The 12,184-nt window shown below is 43.8% G+C and overlaps 1 protein-coding gene across 2 annotated transcripts in view; it reads left to right on the top strand.

Moving 5' to 3' along the window:
• The window catches only part of SLC4A3 (solute carrier family 4 member 3), a 46,116-nt gene that overhangs the window by 19,043 nt on the left and 14,889 nt on the right, over positions 1 to 12,184 (top strand). For both annotated transcript variants that reach the window (XM_077933719.1, XM_028740776.2), the window contains exons 7-10: positions 9,302 to 9,453; positions 10,145 to 10,325; positions 11,092 to 11,227; positions 11,761 to 11,941. In XM_077933719.1, the coding sequence (XP_077789845.1) occupies positions 9,302 to 9,453; positions 10,145 to 10,325; positions 11,092 to 11,227; positions 11,761 to 11,941 (650 nt within the window). The remainder of the gene's footprint in view (positions 1 to 9,301; positions 9,454 to 10,144; positions 10,326 to 11,091; positions 11,228 to 11,760; positions 11,942 to 12,184) is intronic.

Here is a 12,184-nt window from a genome sequence, read left to right as displayed (position 1 = left end):
ATGGATACCGCCTCTAAAAGAGGTTGTGTTTTTGGCTATCACTGCATGCTCATTTATATTAATGGCTATTATAATATCTTCTAGCAACGGCTTCCATAGGTTAATTATGCATTGTGTGAAGAACTGGTTCTTTGTTTGTCTTTAAGCCTACTGTTTCTCTGTATTGATCAATAACCACAAGCTTTTGTATTTGCGAAGATTTATGATCCAATCCTCCACATATTTACTCAGAAATAAGCCTCTGAGTTCAATGGGACTTAAGTATCTCTTAAGTAAATATGCATAGGATTGTAAGCAGAGAATAATTGTTCCTGTTTTCTCTGTCCACCCCAGTCATGATTCTGCCAAGCACTGTTTGTACCTCCTCTGACCACCTTTTTTATGAAGAGCTAAAAACCTAACTGGTTCCCTAGACCCCAATTGAGCCCTCTACTCTCTCAGATCAGCACAAAGAAGTCCTACTTGCACCTATTCTAGTGCCAAATTGTTTACCCAAGCCACACAAAAATAATTCCTCTTGAGCTACCATCAGAACTGCCTCCATCTTCCAGGCAGAAATAGGCACACTTTAAGCCAGGCATAGGCAATCTTGGCTTTCCAGATGTTTTGGGACTACAATTCTAATCATCCCACTGGTCCTGTTAGCTAGGGATCATGGGAGTTGTAGTCCCAAAACATCTGGAGGGCCAAGGTTGCCTATGCCTGCTTTAAGTCCAGGTCCTAAGAACAAAAAAGCAGCTCTGTTGGATCAGCTCAAAGGCCTATGTTGTCTAGCAACCTGTTTTTCAGAGGGATGAATGAGATGCCTATGGAAAACCCACAAAAGCCCTTTCCCACTGTTCTCCAGTAAGTGATATTCAGAGGCATGCTGCCTTTGCTTCAGAAGGTAGTATGTGTAGCCATCATGACTAGCAGCCTCTAATAGCCTTGCCCTCCATGAATTTTTCTAAATAATTTTTAAAGCTTGTCCAAATTGGTGGCCATTCCCACATTTTGTGGTAGCAAATTCCATATGTGATGTGTGAATAAGTAATTCATTTTGTCTGTCTGGAATCCCCCACTATTCAGTTTCCTTGGACGATCTCTAGTCTAGGCAATAGCAGACAGTGTGGTTGGGCAGTGATGCTCACCTGACCTCCAAACAGCTGAGTTGCTGCTGCTAAATGGGAAAGGAGGGGAGTGGGGGAGCAGTAGGAAATTCAGCACAGTGCAAACATACTGGCAGGAGTGGCAGATTAGCTCCATCAGTAGATTTGTGCTTTGCTGGACTTCTTCACCCTCCCCCTCTCCTTCCTGGTAAGCAGCAGGGACTCAGCTATTGGGAAGTCAGGCGAGTGCTGCCACCCTGCCATGCCTTCCACTACTACCCCCAAGTTCAAGTATTATAAGAAAGGAAGAAAAAGCCTCTCTATTCAGGCCCTCCTGAATATGTCAAAAATATCCTAAATGTTGCTGTGAGTCATTAGATAGTCTCAGTGCATAAACACTGCCTTAAAGATTTATTTAAAATGTGCAATGACTTTACTGAAAGGAATATAAGGTGTGCGAGTCTGGAATAGAGGTAAGAAAAAGAACTGCACTGAAATAAAATAATGGGAACTTAGCTTATATTTTGAAATTAACTTGTAGGATACCCTTACTTGTGAGGCTTAAATAAATTTGTGCTGAAAATGTATGATATGAATGTAAAACCTAGTTTTTCTTCGGTGATGTATCTCATGTTAACAACATTCATATGTAACACAAATGCCACAAGGAATGAGTAAATGGCAGGGAAGCAGGAGAGCAAGATCTGGTAAAGACTCTTGTCAAATTATTCAGGCATGGAGGGGTCAAACTAGAACTTGCAAGGGAAACACAGAATTCTCAAAATAACACTAATGTGGGGAGTGGGGGGCGCATTTCCGGGGGTGAATCAGCAGGCAGGATGGGAGCGTGCAGCCTTCCACCTGCTGATTCTCCCCTGGAAGTGTCCTTCCCTTGGACTGATTAATTCCCTTCCCTGGAGCTAAAAACTGGAAACTGGAAACTAGTCTAATTGGGGGGTGGGGGTAGCTACCTAGGGGCATTTTCAGAGGATAATCAGCAGGCAAGGGATGGTTTGAACACTGCTTTCTTCCACCCACAGATCCTTCTCTGTGAGTGCCAAGCACTGCCATTACCTCTGCAAAGGTGAAGTTGGGTGCTTGCTTTTGACAAGTGTGGCCCAAAGCCAGGAAGGAAGCAGACTGAAATAGGTTGTGTGGGGAGATTGATGGATATGAATCATCTGAATTAAGCCGACTAGGCATCTATCTGTGACTGCTGATGCAAATAGCATTTTTAGAAAAGGGCTTTTTCTCAGGACCACAGCAGGGAAGAAAATGGTTACATTTCCTCTCAGGGCTGGATGGGATAATCATTACATGTTAAATGCAAAGATACATTTAGCATCATGTGTAGTGTGGCCCTTACACAGATAGTGCAGTGTGTCAGGCTCCCAACTTTATCTCCCCAAAATCAAGTGTTTAGAACCCCTTCCACATTTCTTCTCCACTCTGGGAATATTTTCCCCTTCCTTCCCCCTCCTTTCCTGTCCCCATATTAAACATGGTTTTGCATTATTGTGTGCTGACATAAATCATAGTTAAATCAAACAAGGTTCCCTTATAACTCTTGTTTACAAATCCACTTCCTTTTCAGGGTTTGATTCCTGCATAATATCCTGTTCATACCAGGGTGAGGTGGGTCAATGGCAATAGTTCTGTAATATCTGCTGTATCCTCTTGCCAGCCCAAAACTACCAGGGCAAATAATTTCTGAGTTGTTTCTTTCAACAGTACTTTAAGGAAACACCACTGTAATCACTAGGGCCAGAAAAATGCACGCTCAGTGTCTACATGGAACTTTGCCATGCATTCTTCAGCTTAGTTCACACCTACACTCCCAACACTGTATTCAGAATCCACTGGTGAGGATTCTCTAGGCTTTAGTGCACTAGAGAAAAAGCCTTGAAATTTAACTTCCTTTCTAGCTCTGGCCAGTGACCCACAGTCTAGATGTGGTCTTCTGTTGCCAAGGGCTCAGTTTTGATTTATGAGTTTATGTCTTAAGATGCTGTCCATTCATAATTGACTGGATGGAATTCTGAGATGGTCAGGCAGGCCCTGTATCTTCCCAGGACTTTTATTTTCCCTACTGACTTTCTTGGCTCAGAGTTATCAGCAACCTTTTGTCTTCTGAGAGATCTATGCATTTTATCTCCTGAAGGGAGTGGCCACATTAGATCCAGTTTCCTGCTCAGAGGGTCTAGTGTTGTTGCAAACTGCTGAAAAGTTTCAAAGGCATTAGGATTCAGTTTATGTACATGTGCATGTATGGGCTGTGCTCTATGCCATGTCCCTCCCCATACGCTGATTCTTTCTATGTGAGAGCACAGAAAAGACGTCATGGAAATGCCAGCTCTGAGCCCCAGGACACAGAAACGCCAATAGGCTGCTTTCCAGGCTTCAGTGGGAGGAGACACCAAAAGAGTGTGGGGGGACACAACAGGCAGTGCCACAAGCCAAGGAACCTCTTCCAGCAGCACATGTATTGGATCTCCTACAGCAAACTTCCTACTGAGCTGTGGCAGCGAGCAAGGATACATATATGCTCCCTTGGACTCCAAGCAAGCAGGGGAAGTCTTTACACTTTTCACTTGCCTAGATGACGTATGCTGGCATTTCCTCTCAAATCCTGTCAGAAGAAATCCTGAATACTGGACCTATCAGCTTCCTGGATTGTGTGCTGCCTGAAGAGCTTCAGTCAGAGAAAGGGTCCACCTGCTAAGTCCTGCTCCTTGCCAATGTTGTGATTGTCACATGCCCCTCGACTCCCACCTTCTTAAGGACATAGCAATGGCTGTTCCAGACAGAGAGGATGCAGTGAAGGAGACAGGAGTAGGAGACAGCTCAGAAGTAGGGATAGCCATCTGTGTCGGTAACTCTTTTGGCTATGAGGACTTTGAGGAGTTTGCGCTCAACTTTGAAGACTATGACCTATGGGAGGCCATCCAGAACCACTTGGGCTACCCTAACTTGGACCCCACCCGTAAGTACCTGCTGAGACTTATACGCGCACATATGCACATTCCCTCACACAACCTGACCTCAACTTTGCTTAGAGTCTAGTCTTGATTGGGTGACCAGTTTCAAAAGAAGTCAGGACCTTTAATAGTTGTGCAGACAATCTCATCCCTGTTTGACAATTAGCAAAAAAAAAATTCCTTCTACAGAATTATTAAAGGTACAGGACTGTTGTCCTTCTTTGCATCTGGTCATCCTGTCTACCCCTGGGTAGATACAGAGCACAGGGAAGTTTTACCTTGCCCTATCCCATAAACATACTTTCGGGCATTTGTGTTATTTTGGCATGGAGTCTATCTGTACAAATCTACAAAGGATGGGTTAGGCTGAAGACACTCAATGACAGTGTATACTTCCTCATTCATACACTAATAGTTGCGCTCATGATTTTGCAGTTTGGTTCTAGGTTGTAATTTGTATTTTCTAGAAATACGGTTTTTGGTTACAGTTACACAAGCGTCGTGTTGTTCTTTTTTTTGAAACTATTTTCGTTGATTTTTATCCATATAACCCAAGTAACAAAATAAACTGTCACGAGACAAGCACATAAAAACTAAACCAAACCAAATCAGGGTTGGCAAGGGATGTTACATTCACAAGAAGAAATCATAAAGCTGTTTATCCTGATATATGAGCATAATGTTATAACATATATTATAAAGTGCAACGCATGCTGATTCTTCTGAAGACACACTCACAGTGAAACACGCATCTTGTAATCCTACTCATATGCACTAAAATCATATTGTGGCACAGAAAACCCTGGGTCTTAATTTATCACCTAGGAGTTCCTATTATCAGTGCTGGACAGAACCACATAGCGTACTTGCTAGAATTGAGTCAGCCCAGGCTGAGAAGCAGAGTGGGGTCTTGCAGTGTTTATTTATCCAAAGACTTTCCTTTGGGGCCCACAGCCTCCCAGGTCAATTTCCATCATGAATACATAGTGAGAGAAATAGGTGAGCAGCTCTGATCTTGGGACGTACAGGAGGAATGTTTTCTTTGCTACTCATTGGAGTTCTGGCTGATTTAGAGCATGTCTAAATCCTACAATTTAAAGCTGCTATCGGCCCTTTTGAGGGGGCGGAATATAGGCACCATACAGATACATGTACTTTCCCCATGTGGTGCTAAGGGCAGAAGGGTTTTACATCAATAAAACAGCACCGGGGGAAGAGAGTTAAATCTCCTTTCCCCCAAAACTGCTGCAATCAGAATTGCAGCTACCAAATGCCATTTAATATTTTTTTAAGAAGGCAGGAGATCTTATTATGGACCTCCCACATCAGATCTGCTTGTTCTTGAAGCACCAAACTCGACTTCTGTCTCCACTGCTCAATCCCTCTCCAAGGGGATGTCAGGCATGGGAGGGGGACACAGATGTATGTGACTGACATGTGAGTAGGCTAATATTATTCTCTATGTTTATAATAGTCAAACAATCGCACCTGACATGCTTTATACATTTTACACAAGTACACGAATTATACACCTGTATCGCACATATATTTGCCCTCAGATGTTATTTCTGTCTCCAGATGAACTGTACAACTTGCCTATAGAAATTATGAGCGCTACATATAATATGACCCCAGAATAGCAGCTCCAAGCAACTAGAGTGCATTAGTATTGATGAGCACTTATTGGTTTTTGTCACTCTTATGTAGCTGTAAATGGGATGGTGTGGTATCCAGCTGTCAACAGGCCTCAAATCAGGCGCACAGCCAGTGGGAGGAAAATCCCTCCGGCAATGTATAGATTTTGTTTATATTTAATTTACAGTGCAATTTGTATATGTCTACTCAGAAGCAAGCTTCATTGAGTTCAATGGAACTTACACTGAGGTAAGCGTGCATAGAATTGCAGTGTTAGTGACCCAGATTCCCAAGGTGTCAGGCTGTAAAATGGTCCTTCCCATGAGAATGTGGAACAGGGGAGTGAATCCTAGCATTGCAGAGGAGACTGAGAGGAGATATGATGACCGCCTTCAAAAATCTAAAGGACTGTCACGTGGAACAAGCTTGCTTTCTCCTGCTCCAGAGGCTGGGACCTGAACCAATCAATTCAAATTAAAAGAAAGGAGACACAACATCAGGAAGAGCTTTCTGACAGTAAGCTGTCTGACAGTGGAACAGACTCCCGTGAGAGGCGGTGGACTCTTCTTCCTTGGAAGTTTTTATGCAGAGGTTGGATGACCATCTGTCATGGATGCTTTAGTTGAAATTCCTGTATTGCAAGCTGTTGGGGCTACATGACCCTTGGGGTCCCTTCCAACTCTATGATTCTACTGCATTTCATACTCCCAAGATTTATTAAAAGTAGATGAAGAATAGAAAGAGGGCATGGATAGCTGAACTATCTTGAGAACACTTGGGCAATACTGTCCAGAAGTGCTGTATTGCTCATAATTTATGCTACCTTTCAGTAATTCCACTGCTGTTGGGGAAAAATGAGAACCCCTGAACAGTTGCCCTTGGCATGAACCATTAACTTAATCAACCCCTCTCAGCTGTTTTCTGAGAGAGACCACACCACAGCTCCCATTTTAGGTCAGAGAAGCCCTCAACTATAGCATTTGAACCGATGGCATGAGAATGTCTGCTCTGGTGTAAGCTCCCAAGGCCTGTCTAGACATTGGCAGACACTACCTTAAACACTGCCTGCTTTTTGATGTGGGAGAACAGAAAGGCAGAAAAGGTTGCTTTTTAACTTGTTCATAAATGATCTGGAATGAAGAGTGTGATGACATCAAATTGTCCAGGGTGGTAAAAGCAAAAAGGAGTTGTGAGGAGCTCCAAAAGCTCCACACTGGACATGGGTAAAATAGCAAATGAGGCTTAATTTCACCAAGTGTCAAGTGATGCACATTAGGCTATTTCCCCCCACCCTAACTTCTAGGGTCTGAACTGACAGTGACTAACCAGAAAAGAGATCCCGAGGTCACGGTGCAGAGCTCAATTAAAATGGCAACCCAATGTGCAGCAGCTGGAAAAAAGGCAATTCCATGTTTGATATCATTAGGAAAGAGACTGAAAACGAAACTACCAGTTTGATAATGCTATTACAATACTCTGTGGTTCAACTGCACCTGGAGTACTGTATACTCTAGTCACCTCACCTCAAAAAAGGGTGTTATAGAGCTGCAAAAAGAGCAGAAAAAGATAACCAAATGATCAAGGAGGGGGGAGTGGTGATGAAGAACTCCCTTTGGAGGGGAGGTTACATTTGAGGCTTTTTAGTTGGGGAAAAGGTAAGTAATAGGGAATATGATAGAGGTATAGTCATGGTGAAGAGAAGGTGGATGCAGAAAAGTTTTTCTCTCCATCTCAAAGTACTGCAAATGAGGCTAAATATGGGGAGGTTCTTCACATAGCTATCCTGTGGAATTTGCTGCCATCCAACGTGGATGAGGTTTAGGTAAATTAATGATGAGGCTATCAGTGGCTACTAGTTATGATTACTGTGTGCTGTCTTCAGTATTGGCATGCCTTTCGGTACCATTTGCTGGGGAACATGTATGGTGAGAGAGCTCATGTTGTACTTGTGGGTTTCCCATAGGCATCTGGCAGACACCCCCCCCCCCCTGGAGAGCAGGATGCTGGATTAGGTGGGCCTTTGGCCTCATGGTGCAGGGCTTTTGCATTCTTAACTTTTGATAGATTACGCCCTAGGTATTTTATTTATTTATGTGAGGGTACCACAAAGCAAAACAGAATAAAGTTTGCTCTGTAACATCTCATCTTGTGAAACCAAGTTCAGCCTTGTGTATTCTAAACTATGCAGTTATATGAATGATCTTGTCACTATGTGATAATATGCAAATAGCACACATATGTATGTGAATATTTAGTTCTTCTAAAATGTGGACTGTTTTCCAAAAACATGCTGATCAGAGGGGGCAAATTATAATATTCAAAAGCATGACAATCAGATGTCAAGATGTTTGCTGTGGGGAGAGTCAGCCTGATACAGTGTTGGGCTAGGACTTGGACGATCCAGGTTCAAATGCCAACTCAGCTACAAAGCTCACTGGTGACCACGGGGCAGTCACTCTGCCTAATCTGCCTCACAAGGTTGTGGTGAGGATAAAATGGGAGCAGGAGAATACTGTGTACTGCCAGAGCTTGGAGAAGATGATGATAAAAAATGTAATAGATAAAATATTAAAGGGTGTGCCTGTATACCTGCGATACAATAAAATTCCCTTCCCATACTGACACTTACAAAGCCCTGAAAACCCTTCTCCCCACTCCCTGGCAGCCACAGATAAGCACATTATGTGCCCCCACTGCCTTGGCATTGTTCCTGCAGCTCCCAGAAAACAAACAGCAAAACAAATTGTAGCTGAGCAGAGGTTTTGCCATGCTTCATGGAGTATATCACAGTAGTCATCTGTGCCTCTCTTGAGATAGAGATCTATTGCATAAGCACCTGCACCTGCTCAGGAAGAGTGTTCAGGGACAAATGTGTGGGAATAAAGCCTCTGTTTCCTGGCTGTGTTGCAAACTGCTTCACAGTCAGAATGTAGAGTAAGACAAGGACAGAGAGGGGCCATTGCTCAGTGGTAGAGCATTTGTTTTGCATGCAGAAAACCCCAGGTTCAGCATCCAGCGTCTCCTGTTAGAAGCATCTTAGGTAGAAGGGCTGGAGAGCTGCTGCCTTTTGGAGTAAACAGTACTGATCAAGATAGATCAATGGCCTGGCTCCTTGTGGGATATTTTCATAGCTACCTTGAGACCACAGAATCCTGAAAAGCGAGGGGCTGTGTATGCTCTACTTTAAAAAGGAAACATAACACCCCTAGTCCATACCCAGGTTATCCAAGCTGTGTACTGAGAAAAGCTTAATTCTGTGTTTTGTGTTAAGCAAATTAAAATGAATAGGCTCATTTTTCATTCTGTTTCTTATAGACATGCTGGGGAAGGAAGGAGCTATGCAGAACACTGCCTCCATGCCCCAGCCTGAGCTAGCAGAAATTTTGCTCATCCCTCTTCTGACTGCTAAGTTTTCACCTAGTATGGCTTACCCATCTCTTAGGGCTAGAAACATGGGGCTGAAAGCTGAGCTGCTCAGATTTCTGACTGTGCTCCCATGGTTATAGTCATGGCATACAGACAACCCTGGCTACAGAAGGACAAGTTACTTTTCTCTTCATTCTTCTGCTTGCCCTTGCTCCTTCCCTGCCTTTTTTCTAGGCCACCGTTTTGAAGATAATCCAGGAGTAAGAAGACATCTGGTTAAGAAACCCTCCCGGAGCCAGACTACCAGAAGCAGCAAAAAGTCTTTGACTTCACAGTCTGTCAAGAAGAAGAAGAAGAAGAAGAAGCTTGACAGGAAACCCCACGAGGTAATGGCCCTGCCTTGTGGAGACCTTACAATCTACAGGCAAAATTGGTAGCTTCAGTCAGGTGCTGGCCATGTTGCCTGTTGGTGAATTGTTTCCCACAGAGGCAGTAATTATAGTCATTATAAGACTGTGTTACCCAAAAGTGAGGCTGAAGCAGTGTCTACAGAGTTCATGGCAAGTAGGTAAGTATAGGTAAGTAGTCTTATCCTAATCTGTGCTCTTTGGGTCTCTCTTGATACAAGATGCCCTATTTCAAGAGGAGAAATGGCTGGCCTGGAAGGGGAAACTAAGGACTCGTCCACATTTTCTGCTTGTGCCATGCCTAGAAAGCACAGGTCCAAGTAATTTTCCCTGAGGGAAAGCAGAAGTGTGGATGAGCCCTAAATCTTTAGAGACAGTTGAGATAATATGAATCTAGACCTCCTCCAGTTATATTCTTTGTGTACTCTTGGCCCATAGGCTGTATCAGATTCACAGGATGAAGGCAGGCACATATTTCCACTGAAGTTATCTCTATTCTCTCATAGCAGGTCTTAAGCATTCTGTTATCAGCAGGGATTTCTGGTGCTAAGAGGACAGAGCTAAAGAGCACCACCCCACGACAGCAATAGGTGCTAGGTAGGCTATTCTCATGAAAGAACTTGGACAGAGGAAGCAGCTGCAGTTCAGTTCCCTTTCTTTCCTCTGACAGGTATTTGTGGAGTTGAATGAATTAGTGGTGGAGAAGAACCAGGACATGCACTGGAAGGAGACAGCGCGCTGGATCAAATTTGAGGAGGATGTGGAGGAGGACACAGCACGATGGGGGAAGCCTCATGTGGCTTCACTGTCCTTTCGCAGCCTTCTGGAGCTCAGGAAGACTATTGCCCATGGTGAGTAACCAAGGTGGGGCTGGGCTTTTGTCCTGAGATGTATGTTGACAAGACCTTGATAAAAGCTATATCCCAACCTGCAAACAAAAGACACAAATCAACAAGATCTCTCATGATTCAGACTCTCTCAAGGGAAAGAGAGAGAATGGTAGACAATTGTGGGTTGTCTTCTGATTGCCAGGATATCTTTTCCATCATTCATGGCAGCCTGGTCCCGCAGCTGAATGTGCAACACTGAAGTCTTGGGCTAAGAAGGAGGCCACCGAAAAGGTTTGCTTTTTCTCACAAGAGGTTCAGATCCAATTGAAGATTTAGGGCAGGATTCAACTAAGTTGTTGTGTGCAAAGAATGAGGCCCACCTGCACAATGGGACTTCCCTCCTCCTCCTCCTGTGCACTCCCTATGCCCCCTAAATCTGCTCTGGATGGTTGAGGGAGCCCCTAGAACAGGTTTAGGATGTGGGATGGGAAGGTGAGGGGGAAAGTCCTGTTGAGGGAGAAATACTCCATGGGAGATTCTGGGGAGATTAAGTGATGTGTGAAATCCCATGCAGTGGGGTACAGATACATTTTTGTGAGTGAGCAACATAATGCCCTGAGTCATTGAGATACAGTACTGTTATTGCTGTCAGAAGCAAAGTGGTATGAGCTAAAATTTCCTTTGCACAGGAAAAATGATAGGAGACAACAGCCTGAGATACTTTGTGCCTGATAAATCTCTTCAGTGATCTTACATGACCTAAAGCTATTGGTCTTCCTGATCCCAGGAGCTGTTTTGTTGGACCTGGAGCAAACGACATTACCTGGCATTGCTCACCTGGTGGTAGAAACCATGATAATATCAGACCAGATCAAGGCTGAAGACAGAGCCAATGTGCTCAGGGCCCTGCTGCTCAAGCACAGGTAAGTAATGTGCTGGCATTAGAAAGACAGCAGGTTGGGCTTTGAGTGGCAGGGTCACATGTGGAAGAGCTGCTGAATATTAAGGAAGAGTGAACAGTGGTATAAATACATAAAAGACTGCACAAAAATGGAATGGCAAGAGGGAGTTGGGTGAGAACAGGATAATTTTTTTCGTGGGGAGCTGATGAGGTTCCTGAGGTCCTCTTAGGAGCTAGAGATACATAAAGATGTTGGCTGTCTTGGAGCAGTGAAATGGATATCTCTAAGTGAAGTTGTGGTGGTGAAAGGAACTCATAGCTTAAGATATATATGGGCAGGGAGACCAAGACTTTGGGGTATATAAAGGTCAGGAAAATGGGGATACGGAAGCAGGGAAATAGATGAGCAGGGATTTGTTGCTGTGGACACAACAGGAATAAATGATGTGAAAGGCATATTTTCATTTTGGTCAAGCTCTGAGTTGCAATAAACTTTAGCCAAAGAAAGCTGGCCACTGTCCTGTAGTTCCTTTAACATCCGCATTCTTTCTTCAGCCACCCTAATGATGAAAAGGAGGTATTCTTTCCCCGGAACCAATCCAACTCCAGCATGAACTCTATGGTAGGAAACCACCATCACCACCACAACCATGCAGTTGACACATGCATGCCATTGATGGGAGAAGAGCGCATTGAGATGACAGAGCCCAGAATCCATGACCCTGATTATAGAGAGGTGAGTGAGGAACAGGCATGGAGAGCTGAATTGTTCTGAAGAGTACCGTATTTTTCCGTGTATAACACCCCCCCCATGTGTAAGATGCTCCCTATTTTGGGGGACTTAAAATTAAGAAAATGGGGGAGAGATTGCCCCCGTGTATAAGACTACCCCCCTTTTAAACATTTTTTTAGTAAAAAAAACCCTAGTCTTATACACAGAAAAGTAAGATAAGTAGAGTGAAATCTCTGTGTGAGCTAA

Source organism: Podarcis muralis, chromosome 1 (genome assembly GCF_964188315.1).
Source record: "Podarcis muralis chromosome 1, rPodMur119.hap1.1, whole genome shotgun sequence".
Taxonomy (NCBI): Eukaryota; Metazoa; Chordata; class Lepidosauria; order Squamata; family Lacertidae; genus Podarcis; species Podarcis muralis.
Note: the sequence above shows the minus strand (reverse complement) of the source record. Positions and strands in the feature narration are given on the sequence as shown.